The 18,576-nt window shown below is 45.1% G+C and overlaps 1 protein-coding gene across 5 annotated transcripts; it reads left to right on the forward strand.

The window, feature by feature from the left end:
- The first annotated feature begins 95 nt into the window (after positions 1-95).
- On the forward strand, positions 96-18,340 carry LOC119813579 (schlafen family member 12-like). 5 transcript variants are annotated; one of them, XM_038328951.1, is made up of 8 exons: positions 2,015-2,153; positions 2,322-2,385; positions 5,644-5,728; positions 5,891-5,970; positions 11,270-11,447; positions 12,707-13,773; positions 15,305-15,421; positions 16,338-18,340. In XM_038328951.1, exons 4-8 carry the CDS (start codon positions 5,955-5,957, stop codon positions 16,865-16,867), a joined length of 1,908 nt encoding a protein of 635 aa, XP_038184879.1. In that variant the 5' UTR covers positions 2,015-2,153; positions 2,322-2,385; positions 5,644-5,728; positions 5,891-5,954; the 3' UTR covers positions 16,868-18,340. The 5 variants fall into 5 exon arrangements, with proteins under 5 accessions (XP_038184878.1, XP_038184876.1, XP_038184879.1 ...); XM_038328950.1 differs by lacking the exon at positions 2,015-2,153 and adding an exon at positions 96-206 and having other exon boundaries at positions 5,602-5,970; XM_038328948.1 differs by lacking the exon at positions 2,015-2,153 and adding an exon at positions 96-206 and having other exon boundaries at positions 5,644-5,970.
- Positions 18,341-18,576: the final 236 nt, after the last annotated feature.

Below are 18,576 nucleotides of genomic sequence, written 5' to 3' on the forward strand. Positions count from 1 at the left end.
ATTGAGGTAAAGAGCTAAAAAAAAAAAAAAAAAAAGCGGTAGGAGGGGCTTTAAACTCCTTAGGGCCTCTGACGTCTTTTCCTGCAGTGCTAAGGGGGATGCCCTCTGCTTGCACTGGTGTAGCAGCTGTTGCAGTTTAAAAAGTGTCACGCGAGAGAAGGATGCCATGTGACAGAGCTCACATGGGTGTTTTTACTGGAGCAAAGGTAAGGCAGAGGGGAGAAAGGGGGAGACTGGCCTCTGGAGACAGGAGTGGTAGAGAAGAGAGAAGCAGAGAGAGAAAGAGGGAGAGAGGCAGAGACAGAGAGACAGGGAGAGAGAGGCAAAGAGTTAGAGAGAGGGCTAGAGAGAAGGGCAAAGGCCCGCCTGCATCTTCAGAGGAGCAGCAGGAAAGTGGGGGGGGGGGGGCGGGGAGGACAGTACAGGTGCCTGAATGCTAACATTCCTACCTTTGTGTGTTATAAAAAGTGAGTTAGGGATGGCAAGTGGGGACAGGAAGAGAGGGCACCAAGTCCTCGAAACTGCTTCCTGCTGACTTGTGAGTGTCAAAATCTTGGGGACCTAAGAAAGCTGGGGTGCCGGCCACGGCATCCTGGTGCACATGGCTGTTTCACTTCTGTCCACGCTCTGTGGAAACATCTGGCACTGCTTGGACCGGGGAAGGTGTTGGCAGGACAGAAGATAAAAGTTAAGTTTAGAGAAAAAAAATTTCCTTAGGTCCTTGTAATTGAGGGAGGGGACATCACAAGACCAGGGAAAGGGGGGGGGGGGGATCATACTTATCTTAAATGAATCTGACATCTTTGGGTAGATCCTAGTCGACTCCCTGGAACCTACAAGAATTCTGTGAGTTTGGGAAAAGATAAGTTTTACACGCGTTAGAAACGGCAGCACACTCACACCAGAAATGATTTTCACCGAAGGCAGTCGACTCCCCAGTTCCTGTTGCCCACACTCTGAAGAGGGTCTTGGCAATAGTTGAGGTGAAGGGCAGTTTTTGGTTTTTTCTGTTTTTTGCTTGGTGACTGGGGCCACTTTTACAGCATGTTCTGGACATGTCTCAGATTGCTAGTAGGTAATGGGAAATGCCAGGGTAGTCTACCAAGCTTCACACAATGCCAATGTTATAATTTTAAAAGTGGCGTGAGAAAGACACCATGCGATGGAGCTCACGTGGAGGGGTTTTTATTAGGAGAAAGGGATTGGGGGAAAGTGGGGAGAAGGGGAGAGACCAGCCTCCGGGGACAGGTGTGGCAGAAGAGAAGAGGGAGGTGGGGAGAGGACAACTTGAATGGGGGGAGAGAAACAGGGTGGCAGGCAGAGAGACAGACAGAAAGACAGAGAGACAGAGATAGAGAGCAAGGGACGCAAAGGCCTACCTGCCTGCCTCTTCAGAGGAGCAAGGGGAAGAAGAAAGAGGTAACATCTGGAGCTTATCTTTTAAATGGGGGGAAGGGGTGGCATAGGGCATGCAGACAATGTAGTGACTTAGTGGCCATAGGATGCTGGGCTGGCCAGGTTTCTGTCTGAAGGCTCCTGCCAGGTGCCTAAGGGCTAACAGCAGCCCTCTGCAGGCCCCTTCCTTCTCCCCAGGACACTCCCTGCTCTCCTCCTCCCAGCCCACCCGCACCTGCCCTTTGTGGCTCTGGGGCTTAGGCTGCTTTGGGATGGCTGCTAAAGATGGAAGGCTGGCGCTCCTGCTAAGAAACCACAAACAGTTCATTTCTTTTCTAAATTAAATTAGAATTTTTTTCATGCCAGTATTTACTATATAGGAACAAATTCCCCTGAACTTCTACCCTCCCTTTGCCCTTCTCCTTCCATCTGGTCCCTGTGTTCTCTGCACACTTTCACGTTTGTTTGCGTTTTGTTTGTTCTTGTTCTTGTCTTCATCCATTTGTATGAGAATTACACAGGGCTTGAAAGTTCCCCATCATACTTCCTGGAGTGACGCAATGCTCAAAGTCCCAGAGTACAGCACAGTTTAATACATAAAGCTAGTCCACTTTAGGTCAGCAAGCAACCACACCTTGGGTATATAAGGTTATCAAGGGAGGTTTTTAAACGTACACTTCATTCATCTCTGGACAAGAGAAACAACTGGAAGCCTGCCACTGCTCTGGCTTCAAGGAACTCAGCTCCCAGGACACTGAGTAAGTGAACCAGGTCCATTGCAGCATCCTTGACCCCACTGTCTTTCTCTTCCTTTTCCCACCCAGTGTCAGGGCCTGTCAATTTACTGACCCATGGGGGATGTGGACTGGGGGAGTCACCAGCACAACTCATCCCTCTCAGGTAAACCCAACCTGGTTTCCTTGTAGGAATCTCGAGTCCTTGGCATCTTCATAGACTCTTCTGTCAAAGCACAGAGTCACCGGAGCTGAGGTGAGAGCAAATGTCTTCCTCTCTTGGGGAGGGGGGGAGGCTTTAAGTTGCTGGGAGCGAACCCATTATGCTCGTTCTGTGACTGACTAGTGAGGCAGGAATAGGGAGGTCATGAGGGCTGTGTGTGGCAGGCTTGTGTGACTCTAGAGTCTCTTGAGGGTTCCCTATTCTCCTGGAGACCTGACCCTGTTGGAAACATGGTTCCAGGAAGGGAAGGAGCAACGCTCTAGAGCCTGAAAGAAATCAGCCCCTATGGAACTTTGTAATTCAGAAGATGGGAACTTTGCTTTTTGAAGGGAAATGCAAGTGCCAACCTAGGAGAGAAAGAGACAGCGTGGTCTAGGCTTGCGTGTTTGCTTCTGTTCCACAGAAAGCAGGTCCTTCCTCTCCTGGCCACTCTTTTTCTGCTTTCCTACCATCCTGCATTTGTGGGAAAGTAAGAACATCTGACTGTCACCCTCTTTTCTTCCAAAAAGAGCTGACTAGACACCCTGAACCCCAGTTCCCTCCTGAAAGAATGTCCCCAAACTCAATGCTACAATTTAAGAAGGGAACCTGGTAAATTAGACCCAGAGCTCGAGGGCTTGAGTGGGCTCTACACCAATCTTGGAAATTGGTGAGCTCTGGCGTCTGCCTTGGTTTTTAAGGACGGTGTTGCAGCCGTGTGCCTGAAGGTAGTGGATATGAACCATAGTCAGTTTTCATAGACGGGCCCTTGAACTGAGATGGTCATTGTCCCAGGCTAGCCCACAGCGCCTCTCAATGTGACTGCATGGTAGCACCCTCGGGTTTTAATAATCTCGGGGCACTGTCATTTTGCACTTCGGTGTGAGATATGACTTCTGTCCCCTTCATTGTGGCTGGTGATCCAGGGGTGCTGGCTTAGGACTGGACCTGATAAAGAGGGTGCTGGACGGGGCGGGGCGGGGCGGGTAAGGAATGAGGAACTGAGACTGCTCAGCAGTGCAGGGTGCAGGGTGGGGCTGCAGCCTTCTTAGTAGTGCAGACGCTTCAGTTCCAGTTTAGTTTGGTTGTGGGTCTGCTTTTGTATTTTAGAGGGGAGGGAGGCAGGCAGGGTCTTGGTGTGTACCCCAGGCTGCCCGGTGATTCACAGTGTGTGTTCTGCCTGCCTCAAGCTCAGGATGCCCACAGCAGGCTCCCAAGGCCAACACCATGCTTGGCCCCTTGCAGCCTTTTAGATAGAGATGAAGATCTCTGGCAGGGCGTTAGGGAAAGTGACTCACTTCTGGGGCTGCCCTCCTGTGTAGAAATAGGTGTTGACTGGCAGTAACACATATTCATTAGCTCTCCCGTGAGCCAGAATGCTCATCACAGTGAGAACACACAACTTCCCGTGTGTTTTTTGCACAGTTATATCACATTAACGCCACAGTTAAGCTTTCAATTTCAACTTGAGTACTCACGCACATCTGGCTTCCTCGCTGTGCATCTGCTGGGAGACCAGACTTCTTCCTTCAGCCTGACTGTGAACTTTCAGCAGGGTGCTCAATGCTTTCCTTACCTGGGACCTATCTGAATGCATGGCCAGTCTGAACTCATCTTGGGACAGCGTTTTCCTCCTTGCTCGGGGTACTTGGGGAACATAGAAGAATGTGCTGGTTTATAATAGCTATGGAACCCTAGGCCTGTGTCCTATCAGGTGCTGAGTGTGTGCCCACACACCTGCCCAAGAGAAAATTGTTGGGGAAAACCCAATGGTGAATATAAAATATAATCAGTTTTATCACTTGACCTAGTAATTCAGCTTCCAGAAATTTCTCTAGTGTTCCTATGGTTTTGTAGCCTTAGATAATATTGCCTTCTTGTAAAATGAGTCATGAATTCAGATGCATCCTCGTGGTTTAGTCTGAATTGGATTCCTGAAGTCCAAACACACTTCTTTCCCTCAAGGTTGTTTTACTTCAGGATTCTATTTTTGTTTTCTGTGATTTAATTATTTTGTGTATCTTCTCAGGATTCCCACCTCCCAGTATAATTTTTATACCCCTGCACCACATCTACATGTAGATTTCAGGATATTTATGAGAGAACCCTTGGGCCTAATGAAATTCAATAGCTGTGCCCAGGAGAGTTGACTCATGCCTTTAATTCCAGCACTCAGGATGCACAGGCAGGTGGATCTCTGTGAGTTAGAGGCCAGTGTGATGGGTCGAGGGCAGCCAAGTGGACATAGAAAGATCCCATCTCAAAATACATAAATAAAAATGAAATATAAATAAATATAAAAATAGTGATATGATTAGTATTCTCCTGCCTCAGTTATGATTACACCCAATCCTCACATATATTACTCTAACCATCCGGAAGCCATGTCCAATCTCAGCTGTCATGATATTAAGAAGCACTGGTGCATTGATATGAATATGAAATTAGGAGCAGTTCACAGGCACTGGGATGGTATTGAGGTTCAGAGCGCTTGTTGGTCTTGCAGAGGACCTGGGTTTAGTTCCCAGCATGGTGGCTCACCAACATCCCTAATTACAGTTCTGGGGATCCCTCTTCAGAACTCCATGAGCACCAGTCACATGTGAGGTACCCATACATATGTGAATCTAATTACACATTTTAAAAAGCCACAGTTTTCAGGGTCTTGACAGAAGCCGCTAATCATTGTTTTACAAACTAATTGCAAATGAAACGTGACTGCAAGGCAAAACGAAATTCCAAACTTTCTACTTTGATTTTTGCCAGGATGGCAAAACCATGATGAACTCGCCCATGAGGGAAAGAAAGCTCATCATGTCGGTGAAACGGTGCTTCCTTCAGCTGTAGGTTAATGGACGTGCTGCACGGTGTTCTATCCAGAATGGTCCACACATCAGGGCAGATCTCTGCCGTTGAGCTGCAACCCAGCCCTTCCTCCTCCTTTCATGAGGTTACTGATAACTGACACTAGCATTTTTCAACAGTGATGCTAAGAAGAACATCATCAATGCAGAAACTTAAGTCAAATGCTAACAGATTGAATTCTGCCCTAGAAATAACAACAGAGTGATGGGTGTGCCCATGATCATGGTTTCTTGGGAGGCTGAGGTGGGAACAAGGTTGGATGCCAGAATTCGGGTAACTCTGGGCAGAGAGAGGAGGAAGACAAAGGAACAAAACTGTTTTATTCCCTCTATGGAAGCATTAAAGAAACAATAACAACAACAAGGAAACAAAACCAGAACTCATGAAGGTTACGTATTTATCCAGGAGAAGCCACATTTGGCGCTGAAGGAACTCTCATCCTTGCAGGGCTCCTGCTCTGGAGGAGGTCGCACAACGTGAAATTCCCTCCCTTGAGCAAAAAGAACTTCAAGCAACTAGATTCCAGCACAAGGTAAGGTGAGCCAGGTTCACACCAGCATCCTGCAGACTCATTGTATTTCTCTTTCTGTCCTCACCCCAAGAGCAGGTCCTGTCTATTCTGGGATGAATAAGGGTTGATGGTTCAACAACCCACCATTTCCTGTAAATCCTGGATAGATTCTGTCTCGTCTAGAATCTTTGGATCCTTGGCATCTCCACAGCCTCTTCTCCCAAAGCACAGACTTCTGGGGACCTGGATGCTGCAGGAGTTTGGTGAGAGCAAATGCTTCCCTCTATTTGGGGATAGGGAAGGATTAGGGGTGCTGAATTGTGCTTGGTCTAAGTCTGGCTGGTGAGGCAGGGGAAGAGGGGTTTGTGTAGCTCTCCAGAGTCCCCTATTGATGCTCCATCCTCTTAGAGAACTAACCCTACAACCAGAAACAGAGGAAAGATCTCTACACAGAGAAGAATGAAATTGGAACTCACACTAAAGATACACTTCAGCTAAAAATGGGCTAAAAAGATAAGTTTCAGACCCCACAGCTGGGGTGCTGAAAGAGGAGAAACCCCAGGACCCCATCCGTTCAGGAGTCCACGGCTGGATAGAGGCTAGGGGAAACATTCAACGCAGATTCACAAATGCCAAAGAGACACTTGGCAAAAATTTAAAGTCATAATCTTTGAGGAGGTACAAGAAGAACAGTGAAATATGATTTATTCTTGTCACAATGACTGGGTAATTTATTTTAATTATTATTATATTTATATTATAATTATAATGGTTTTATTTTATAATTATAATTATCATTTGATACTAATTATTATTATTTATTGTCTTCATTATGTATGTACACCATTTGTGTGCCTGTTGCTCCGTAGAGATAAAGAGGGTGACAGATTCCCTGGAACTGGAGTTACAGAAGGCTGTGAGTCACCACGTGGGTGCTAGGAACTGAACCAGGACCTCTGGGGGAGCAGCCAGTGCTTTAACTGCTGAGCTATCCTTCAGCATCCTGACTTTTTGTAAAACTAATTTATTTTATGTGCATGTATGGAACTTGAGTCTTCTGCAAGAGCAGCAGGTGCTCTTACCTATGGAGCCTGTGTCTCCAGCTCCTGATTCTGCAGTGACGGTTACCAGAAAGATGAAAGAGAAATGTTGTCACAGATGTGGAGTAAAGAGATCCCAGCACAGCGTGGGTGAGGGTATGAATTAGAATGGATAACTTGGAGAACACAGTGGCAGGTCAACTAGTGAGAGACACCACTAGGTTTGTCCGGGGAAATGAGATCATTATGGCAGAGAGACTGCTGCAAGTCCCTGGCTGTTGCTGCATTTTTTGAAAAAGTCAAAATATGAAATCATGGATGGATGAGAAGCACAGAATATGTAGTACACGTACAGCGGACTGATATGGAGCCTTAAAAGGAGGGAAATATAGTCACTTGTGAGCACATGGAAGAACGTGAATGACAATACGTTCTCTATAATAAGCCAGGCACTGAAGGGGAATCCTGTATGAATTCACTTACATAAGGAATCTAAAGAAACTGAGATGACAGGAGAAGTTAGGGTGGCAGTGAGCAGGGAATGGGCTCGCACGCTGAAAGGCTAGCAACCGTCTTTTATGTAAGAGGAGCAGTGCAGAACAGGGTGCCTACAGCAAACGGTAGTTTGTTCTACCTGGAAAGCTACCAAAATTAGACTTCGTATTTGTGGTGCAGAGGGTTGAAGGCAGGGCCGAGGACATGCTGGGCTACTGCTCTGCTTTTGAGCCCTATCTCCAGTCCTCTGACCACTTTTCATTTGGAGAGGGAGTTTCGCTAAAGTTACTCAGGCTGACCTTGAACTCGCTCTGCATTCCAAGCTTGACTTTGAAGTTGTGCAGTTTCTGCCTCAGCCTCCTGGGGAGCGGGATTATAGGATGCACCACCAGACCTAACTCTAGAAGTAGGTGTTTAGTGTTCTTCACACAAAAATGACAGTTTTATCATATTTGTATCAAACAATCCACAGGTTAATTAACTTAATTTAACCATCCCATAATATGTACATATCTCATATGGGTATTCTGCACTCCGAATACACGGCATTTATGTTAGTGAAAGAAGAAAGGAAGGATGGAGAAAGACTGACAAGGATAGACGGCTCAGCAATTCAGAGCACTGGCTGCTCTTCGAGAAGACCTGTTCCTAGCACGCACAGGGCAGCTCACAACCATTTGTAACTCCAAGTCAGATGTCCTAATGTCATCTTCTGACTGCCAAAGATACCAGGGACATTAGTGATTCACAGACAAACACAACGGGAAAAAACATTCAAAAAATTTAAGCTATCATACACACACAAAGCACACTCAAACATGTTCAGAGAGCTAAAAATCTCCAGGGCATAAAAGAATCCCGAGCATCCACACCGAGCTCCAAGGACAGCACAAGTGACTCAGGCAAACTCGGTTCCCTGAAGTCAGATGAGCTCAGTGGGGGTTAGCCCACAACAGGGACAGGCTTGGAGAGTTGCATTTGTTTGCCATGCCAGCACAAGTGACTCAAGCAAACTCGGTTCCCTGATGTCAGATGAGCTCAGTGGGGGTTAGCCCACAACAGGGACAGGCTTGGAGAGTTGCATTTATTTGCCATTGGCCAAGACACTGAAATGCCCCACCTTATCTCCCACATCTCTGCAGCTCCCCTTGTCCAAGGCTGCCTTTGCTGTCATTTTGTGTGAGAGTGCCCCCTAGTGTCAGTACAGCAAAGCAGCTGCAGTTCTAAACACCTCAGACTGAAAGTTAGGCTGAGAAAATTGATTTGTTGGTGGTGGTGATGTTTTCCCTTCACAGGAGCATCTCTCTTATTGATTGGTATTCGTTTTACTGAATAAGGGGCTTCAATCTGACAGTGTCACCCACGAGATGTCCTTTGGTCATGGGAACCCCTCTTTACTCTCTCTTCTCCCTCTCCCCTCCTGCTCCTCTTCCCGCCCTTGTACTTTAATACCTTTTAGAGGCTTTATTCTGCGTGTGAGAGTAAACACGCGATGTCTGTCTTTCTGTATCACTTCACTTATCACACTCCTCAGCTCCATCCGTTTTCCTGCAACGATGCACTTCATTCATCCCTATGGCTGAATAAACCCTCAGTACAGAGTGAGGATGTAGTTGGCTGGATTGTGCACCGCCGGCCATGTGTTCCTCATGCACTCACCTGCTGACAGGCTCTTTGATTCAGCAGCTCGGCTGCTGTGCAGAGGAAGGTGACACACACACACGTGTGTGTGTGTGTGTGTGTGTGTGTGTGTGTGTGTGTGTAACTAAATGATGACTTAGAGACTTAGATTCTTTACGTCATATACCCAGGAGAGTAACTGCTGTGGTTTTTTATTTTATTGTCTTTAATAGAACATCTTTTCTTTATTCTTGGATAATTTCATGTGTGTAACAATGTATCCTGATCATATGCACCTTCCCTCCCTTTCTCCATTGCTAACACTTTCCTGCCTTATCTTCTCTCTCTTATTAATTAATCAACTGTGACCCCCTGAGTCCAGTGAGTGCTGCCTGCTGGACACGGTGTGGCTTTGTTGGCTTGGTCTGGTGCCTGCACTGACAGTATGGGGAGTTCATGAGTACAGAGTCCTCGTCAGGTTCAGAAGACAGCACAAGTCTCCATATTCCACCCCACCCCCTTGCTTTTACAATATCTTAATGGATTTATTTATCGTTGTGTTTGTGTGTGTGTGTGTGTGTGTGTGTGTGCTTGGTGCCCACAGAGGTCAGGAGAGGATCGTTATCCCAGACCCTGGGGCTGCAGATGGTAGGGCACTGCCACTCGGTGCAGTGTGGCAAACCTGAGTCCTCTAGAAGAGCAGCAAGTTCTCTACAACACGACCCATTTCTCCAGCCTCCAGCTCTCAGCCCCGACATTCTTCATGTGCTGTTTTCTGCACTGGTCCCCGAGCTTGACAGGGTGGGCCATATTTTTGTTACATTTAAGGAAGGGAACTCAGGAGCCAATTCTTCCCAGCATTTGAACAGCGATGAGTCTCTGTATTAACCACTGACCACTGCAGAGGGAAGCTCTTCAGGCCAAGGTTGAGTGTAGTAGTAATTCAAGTAGATAATCATCAAGGGAAAGTTGTGTTTAAAACAACTCTTAAACTATTTTTTGTATGTATTGGTGTTTTGCCTGCATGCACTTGTTTGCACCACATATATGAGGTACCATGTGTGTAGGCTGAGACTGCTCAGTTCATTTCCCAGCCGCTCTGACCCAAAATAATCACACAGAAACTATATTAATTAAAACACTGCTTGGCCTGTTAGCTTGGGCTTCTTATTAACTAACTCTTACATCTTAAAGTAACCCATTTCTATTATTCTGTGTATTGGCACAAGGCTGTGGCTTACCGGATAAAGCTCTGGCATCTGTCTCCTTTGACAGCTACATGGCATCTCCCTGACTTTTCCTTCTTTTCTCCTCTCTCTCTCTGCTTGGAATTCCAGCCTTGCTCCCTCCTGCCCTGCCATAGGTCCAAAGCAGTTTTTTTTTTTAAATTAACCAATGGTAATAAAAAAAAAGTCTTCACAACATACAGAGGGGAATCCCACATCATCTGTGCATGGTGGGAATTGAACATGGGTCCTCTGGAAGAGCAGTCAGTGCTCTAAACCACTAAGCCATGTGTCCAGCCCTGTTGGATTCTGCTGACATCAGGAATACTGTCCTGGTATGGAAGGACATTGTGTGCTCCTGTCGTCTGTCACGTAGAGCAGGGAAGAGAAGCTCCATTCCACAGTGGAGTTGCCCTGGCTGGGATTCTGAGAACTACTCCAAGGAAAGACGGAGACCAGGATGGCCACTTTAGAATATAAAGTCACTAATTAAATGAATGATAAAGGAACCAAACAGTTTTCAAGACTACACTAATTGAATTTTTTAAAATATTTGGAAATGCCCAATACCAGACTGAGTAGACAGAAAAACAAACCTGTAAACTGAAGAAAAAAACAATAAAACCACTAAGTCAGGGGACATCAAAAGGAACTGCTGCTTTTAACTAATCATTCAATTTTACTGATACAGACTTGGGAGTCAGATGCTGGGGTGAAAGTCTACTAGCTTAGAGAGGCAGAGGAAGCACCCAACTGCTTCCTCTTCTATCAACATCTCAAAAAAGGAGTTTGCTATACTGTCAATTACAACTCCTCCAAATGAATGTCCCTCCCTTCTACTTTCTCTGCGTCTCTCTCTCTTCTTTCATCCTCTTACTATCTATGGATTTTTTTCCTTATCAAGGGGTTGCTTGCTCCACCTCTTGAACTATGGTTGATTTTATTTATTCCTGTTTACAAGATTCAAGCAGAAAACTCTTGGATTAAAGGTGTGTGCTAGGGTTGAGTCACATCACAATGAGAAACAGGTTTTTCCAGTAAGTAATGCAGTTTCGGGGTTCACAATGTGATCAAATAACCTACATGAGGAACTGAAAACAGACATATAAACAAACAAAAAACCCAGAGCCCAACATTATGTGGATTACTATCACAAAGACTGACACAGTTTTTGTCCCCAGAAAGCAGAAAGTGTCAAAAAGCATTTGAGAAGTTATTGAAAGAAACAATGCCTGCAAACAGCCCAATGTCGGTGAAAGGTGTGAATCCACAGACACTCACAGAGGCCTCTGGTCAACTCTCAGGAAATGGTCTCCAGAGAAGACTGCCTGCCAGCTCAGGACATTTGAAAGGCTCAAGGTATGTGTACTAACTGATTTGTCATGGTGGGAAGAAAGTAGGAAGCAGCCCAGAAGGAAAGTCAGAAGCTCAGAGTCCTAGGACAGAACAGAGCACTCCTAAACAATGGCACAAAGACTTCACAGGATTAGAAATAAAAGTCCCGAGACAATGAAAAGAAAAAATCAAGACCCCAGAGCCTAGAAATCACACCAGGAGGGAGATGGAGAGTGGGGAACGCCTGCATTAAAGGAAGGAAGGGCTGTGGTGTGGCCCATGGAGAATGCTCACCTCACAAATGCAAAGCCCTGAGTGTCATCCCAACCACTGTGGGGAATGGACCATGGGACATGCTCACACTCAGTGAATCAAACCAGTCCTAGAGAGACACATCTCAGACATCTCCTCTCAGTTGTGTTTCCTAGAGATTATAGATTATACATCCATAAAATCATGAGTGTGTATAAGACTTGAAAGAAGATGTGAAATTATTTAAGTGGACATAGGGGACATCAAAGAAAGGTCAGACAGGAGAATATTCTCAGTGTGCAGCATTCACCTTGGGGCTGGAGAGCTGGCTCAATGCTTAAGAGCACTTGTTCTTACAGAGGACACGGGGCAGATTCCCAGCACTCATATGGGGGCTCACAACCACCAACTTCAATCCTGAGGAATGCAACACACTTTCCTGACCTCCATGGGCACCAGGCACATCTGTGGTGCACATACATACATGCAGGCCAATAACACATATGCATAAAGTAGTAAAATAGACTAAAATTTCTAAATGTCCCTTATATAACACGGCCATGAATGATGAATATACAGAAAGAAGTTTATTAGTTTAAAACAACTAGAAGAGAAGTTTGGGGGCTGGAGAGATGGCTCAGCGGTTAAGAGCATTGCCTGCTCTTCCAAAGGTCCTGAGTTCAATTCCCAGCAACCACATGGTGGCTCACAACCATCTGTAATGAGGTGCCCTCTTCTGGCCTTCGGGTATACACACAGACACAATATTGTATACATAATAAATAAATAAATAAATAAATAAATAAATAAATAAATAAATAAATACTTTTTTAAAAAGACAAGAAAATTTACCAAGTTCACAAGTTACTGTAGTCAGTTCAGAATTTGTAAAACAACCCATAAACAAAACTTCAGGTCCGACCTTCACACTGAGGCACCCAGAGCAGCTCAGGCGGCTGGGCTGTGCTCTGTAAAGCAGAGCTGGCTCCCACCGGTTGGCTCCTGCTCTAATGGCTGCGTCTGTTTTACAGGAAAGGATTTCACCTGGGAAAGAGAGCAAGCGCTCAGAAAATGAGCGTCAGCGTTGACCAGGACACCGACTATGCCGAACTGGTTCTGTCTGTAGGAGAAATCACACTGGGAGAGAAGAATCGGAAGACAATGAAAGATCCACAACTGAGAAGGAGAGAGGCCCACAGTACCTCACAGGCTGTGTGTGCTCTGCTGAATTCTGGAGGGGGCGTGGTCAAGGCTCGCATTAAGAATTCAAATTACAGCTTCAACAGAGATGGAATAGGACTGGATTTGGAAGATTCTTTTCATAAAATTCTTCCATTTACTCATAAATACCTATACTGCATGCAGAACAAAGGGTACTTTTTAATTTTTGTGAAACCATGGATCACGGATGTCTCTGGTCAGCGTGTCCTCACCTTGAAAACCAACTTTTATGTGAGAAACTTGTCAACTTCAGATGAACTGAAAGGTCCTGATGCAGTGCAGTTCCTCAAAGCCAAGAAAGACTCTGCAGGGAGATCACGTTCAAGACAGAGCTTGCCTGGATCATGTGACTCTGATGAGTTACAGCACGGAAGTCTACACACATTTTTTAACAGAGAAAAGTTGACCTACAAGGAGACATTCTCTTTCACTAAATCCAGTAATGCAGAAGTTAAAATGTCCCCTAAAGAAAAGACTGAAGAAATGATTTTAGAGATTCTCCCTAAAACTGTGTCTGCATTCGCAAACACTGATGGGGGATATTTGTTCATTGGTTTAGATGGAGAAAACCAGCAAGTAATTGGTTTTGAAGCAGAGAAGAGCGATCTTGTGCATCTAGAGAGTGAAATAGAGACATGCATCAGACAGCTGCCTGTCACTCACTTCTGTGAGGAGCAGGAGAAGATAAAGTACACATGCAAATTCATCCCAGTCCTCAGACCAGGAGCCGTGTGCTCATATGTGTGTGCACTCAGAGTGGAGAGATTCTGCTGTGCCGTGTTCACTGAAGCGCCCGAGTCCTGGCACGTGGAAGGCAGCTGTGTGAAGAGGTTTACCACTGAGGAATGGGTCAAGCTCCAGATGGATGGCAGACCAGGTTGGAGAAGGGGGATTAACAATCACTTTCTAATTGGCTCAGGGGGTTGGAAGATTGCTATCTGGGGCCTGGGCAACATCAAACTCCTCATTTACTGTTCTCTACTAGATACTATTCAGAACTCACAACCTCCTGTTTCCTCTGCCCACTTAGATTCCCTACGGAAAGGATGTTAGCTGCTTTCAGTAAGGCTATGAGCTATTTCCTTCACAATGATCAAGTGTGACACAGCCTGCTTTTCCAGTGGCCAGGATGAATCAGGAAGAGGAAGGGAGCCAGGCCTCATAATTCCCTTCAAGGGTCTTGTCAACTCCCACAGTGGGTTAAGCTGAAATCCCTGCCAAGACTCAGGCCGTGGGCAAAACACAGCTCAACTCTTTGCAACAGAATCCTGAAAGTTTCTCCAGTCCTAGCCTCACTGGAGTGTCCGTTTTCATCAGAAAGTTGATCAGCAGAGCCTCTCATGGACTCTATCCTATCTGCTTCCTGAATTTCTGCACACCCACCCAGAGTTGCCTATCGAGTTCTCCTTTCCTCTTTCAGCCTATAACCAGCTTGTCTGTCCAAATCCCTCCTACTGTGAAGGCTCCTGTAGCTCACCCCAGGCTCCCACTGCACTGATCCCATTTCTCAGGGTCAACTTTCTGTGTCCCTCATCCTTCACTAACAGTGACAAATGCATTAGAAAATCAAGTAATGCAATGGGAATGTCTCTTTGTTTGGGCATTTTGATGTGTTCGCCCACCATGGATCGTCTCCATTACCCCGGGTCCTGTGGTAACCTGTGTTCAGTTCACAAACCCCACCATCTAATCTGCTCCTTCGTTTTGTTTTTGTTTGTTTTTGCCTCTTTATTGCCATTTGTGCCTCTGCCTTAAAACTTCCTCCTTCTCACATTTGTATACAAAATAGAGCCCTGAGTTTTTCTCAGAAGGAAAAAATGCTGGCCTTTTAACTCCCTTAGACTGGGAATGCCCAGCTGACATGAACACGGGAAACTTCTGCAGTCTCACAGTGTGAGCTTCCCCATCACTGCACAAACCCACTCCTTTCCCAGCTTTAAAAAGAAACCAAACCTGGGGACATATCTGAGGTGATAGAGTGGTTGCCTAGCATCCGTGAAGCCCTGGCTTCAATCGCTCTGGTTCGTAAACTCATAAACTGGGCGTGGTGGGGCACTTGTGGCCCAAGGTCCACATTGTGGGTTTGCACCAGCATGGTCTATGGGATATCTGTCTAAATTTCACTTAGTACAAAGTAAAACAGACCCACTTGGTTGTTAACACATACATTCAGGAACTATTAGTGTGCTTTTTGCAGTTATCTTTTCTGTAAGTGTACTGTTGAGAACTTCACCATCATCAAAACTTAATTTTGCAAATTGCATTTGACCTCAAAATCTAACCTCAATATCTAACCCTATTTTCTCTTAGGAAAACACAGTTCAACTTGGACTGTTAAAACACATTGCACTAGTTAGTGAACAGTATGACCTGTGAGAAATTTAAAATTACTTTTTCTGTCTTCTCAGGTTTCTTCAAGCAAAAATATAAGCAGACCCTTCAATCAAGCAGCCCTCCACCGTGTCCCTGTAGCTGCTTTGCTACTGACATTCCAGAAGCCCAGCAACAGAGTGCCCACCTTCCAGGTAGTGTCACTGTGGCTTCCTAGGTTGGTGGCTGTGACTGTGTTCAGGCCTCCTTGCGTCAGCAGGTCTCTGTGCTGAAATCTGTCTCCAGGCTTTCTGCACTGGAATTGATATTTGCTGTCAGGTCCCTTTCAGGTCCCTAGAATAACTTTGTCTCAAACATTAACCACCCCATATCACCCTGCCGGCACCAGAACACACACACACACACCACACACATAGACACACACACACAACTATAGATAGCATCTGGCTACATTTAACATTCTGACATAGGAGGACAGACAAAATGAACTTCCTCTCCCATGTCAACCTGACAGGTAGAAGGTGACAGTGTCCCTTCAAACTCCTGTACTTGAAAACAGGTTTTCAAGAACTATGGATTTACCCTATGGCGGTGATCGCCAGTCTGTGCTCACATGGAAGACTAGCCTACCTTTTGTTCTCCTCTGAGGCATCCATCCTCTCCCCATCCCTGGAGCTCTGGAAATGTGCCCTGCTCCCTCCTCTGCTCTGTGGAGCCATCCTGTGGCTCCTTGCTCTCCTCCTGTCTCATCTCCTCTTTGGTGCTTCCTGATGCCTGACTTTCCTGCCTTCAGCACTAGGTCTGTCTTTGCTCCCCTGACTCTTCTCATTCACTGAGTACCAGAGCAGGCTCCTGATACACCATGTTATGGAAAAGGCGGGAATGTGAGTGTTCAGCCGCTTCCAAAGCTCTCTCTTTGCAGAGTCTGAGTGTCTAAGTCCCCCTTGCGCTGCTGCCCCTCTGTTCTTGAATTATTGTTTGGTGTCTTGTGTGTTCACCTTCTGGGTTGTGATGCAAAGTGTGGGACTTACCAGCTGCTTGGTCATAGCTCACATAGGACATTCATGACATTTTTGTTTTATAATTTGGTATGTTTATTTATTTTTCTAGTGCTGTCTAGAAAGGTGACATGCTCTCCAGAAGGCCTCCGCATGGAGCTGTGCTCAGAGCATGAACGATATGAGCAATTACTTCGTACAGAGCTGGGCTCACTTCGTCAAGGAACGCTGATCATCTCTACGAGTTTGGCTTTAAGTCTGGGCTTGCAGAAGAAGCAGGAAGTCATCTTGGATGTGCTTCATATTTCCCAGGACAGTCTCCTGACCCTGCATAGCTTTGTCTGGGGAGAGAGGGAGCTGGAAGGCGACAGCTCTGTTCTGAGGGTTCTGGGTGCTAAGTTAAAGAACGATTGTAAACAAACTGCACTAACTTTAAAGCAGAATCTGGTCAATCTTGGCCGTTTCACTGAGAAAATAGGTATTGCGATAAAGATAACGTACTTGGGCCTTAGGGCAGAGTCTCTATATGATTCAAGCTCGGTAATAAGTTACCCCAGAGAGTATTCTTATCTGACAACCAAGACAGTAAGGGACTTAGAGAAAGCTCTTGTTAAAGTCTTAGGACTAGTGTACCAAGGTTAAACTGTAGTGATCAGTTTGCCTATGAAATTGTAAACACATAGATTTACGTACTTTACTTTTCGAGGATTGTCCTAACTCATGTTTGAAACTGCCTGTCATAGAAAATGGACTTTGGTGCCATGATAGTTCACGTTTTGTAGGTGATAATATTCTTTCATTCTGTTAAAAAATGGAAAATACGTTTTTGGATAACTTAACAAAAATAGAAATGAAATTCTGGGAAAGGGATTGGCCGTTGAAGAAGACAATGGTAAAGCAGTGCTTTAAAAATGCATCCCTAAGCCAAGGGATGTGCCTCCTGCTTTTCATTCCAGTTCTTAGAATGAGGCTGGTCATCTTAGTCTACACGGAGAGTTTCAGGACTGCCGTGGGTGTGAACAAAGACCGTGCCTCAAAATAAATACATAAGAAAATAATTAAAAGGCCAGAAATTGTCCCAATCTGCATAGCCATCCTTCTTGCTGAGGAAATGCATGGGGACTCTAATCATGGGAGACACTCTCCCTAGAGAAGATTGTGAAGACAATGATGAAGAAAGCATTGTAAGGCAACATTTGGTCAGTGCTGCTGCTCAGCTGTGTGTGCTATTGCTGTTAAATTGGTGATTGTATGTGACAACCCTAGGAAGAACTTTCCACATGTCCCAAATCCCAGAGGCAAGGCACAGGGTTTGCAGAAAGTAAATGGACACAGCTCACAGCAGCAAATAGTAAATACGGGAGGTTTCCGAAAAGCTCAAAGATGTGTAGAAAAGAAACACAATTGTATATTGTGTCTTAAGAAAACAGTGTATCTGTTGATGTAAGGCTTCAAAAGGCCAACAAGTGTCAGGAATTAGGACATGCTAGTACTCTCTATGGGACTATAGCATGTGCCTCATTTCTCTTTATTTATAACATTGTTCCCTTTTGAAGTTTTGATGATATGGTTTTAAGAAACTGATACTGTTTTTTATGGTTCGAAGTACATATGTTTTATATTCGAATTGTAGTATTGGTCTGTGCTGTACAATAACACCTGTGGAGGTGTTTACAGCATTGAGTTTATATGCGAGTATTGTGCATTTGAAATGTTGGTGTTTCCTTCATAAAGGAAGTGATGTCCTTGCTGTACATCTTCATTTGTGAAGGATACAATTTCTCAACATTTGGCCCCTAGGGGTGATTATATATGCAGTGGTACCTGTTGTGACTTTTGATGGTGCTCATCAAAAGGCAGGTTGACCATGATGAGAATTTGTATGACAGGGCTATGGGCTGGACGCTCAGAGATGCCAGTCATTCTAAGTCGTGTTTTCTGTTTTCATGTATTTCTTAATCAACTCAATTTATTTTTAAAATCTAATTTATCTGTCATCTAATATTCTCTTATATCTGTGTGTTTCTAAATACAATTCTGCATGCATCTTTCTTTGATGAATCTTCATTGTTATATCTGGGAAGTTATACTTATCAAAATTTGGATGCCATCAAAATGTTCTGCCATTTTTATGTTTCTAAAATAAATAATCATTTGAAGACTATCACCAATGCCTTTTTTAATAACTCTTATTATTTTTCCAAAATAGTATTTCTAACCTGATGTTTTAGATGTTTTGATTACTTGGGGTTGTGGTTTTCAGAACTGTGGCTTAGAGCTTTGAAGACCAAGTAAGTGAGAGGACATGCTAGCATCACAGCCTGAACACTGCCCTTGAGACAGCCTGTTCA

This window comes from Arvicola amphibius, chromosome 4, assembly GCF_903992535.2.
Source record: "Arvicola amphibius chromosome 4, mArvAmp1.2, whole genome shotgun sequence".
NCBI lineage: Eukaryota > Metazoa > Chordata > Mammalia > Rodentia > Cricetidae > Arvicola > Arvicola amphibius.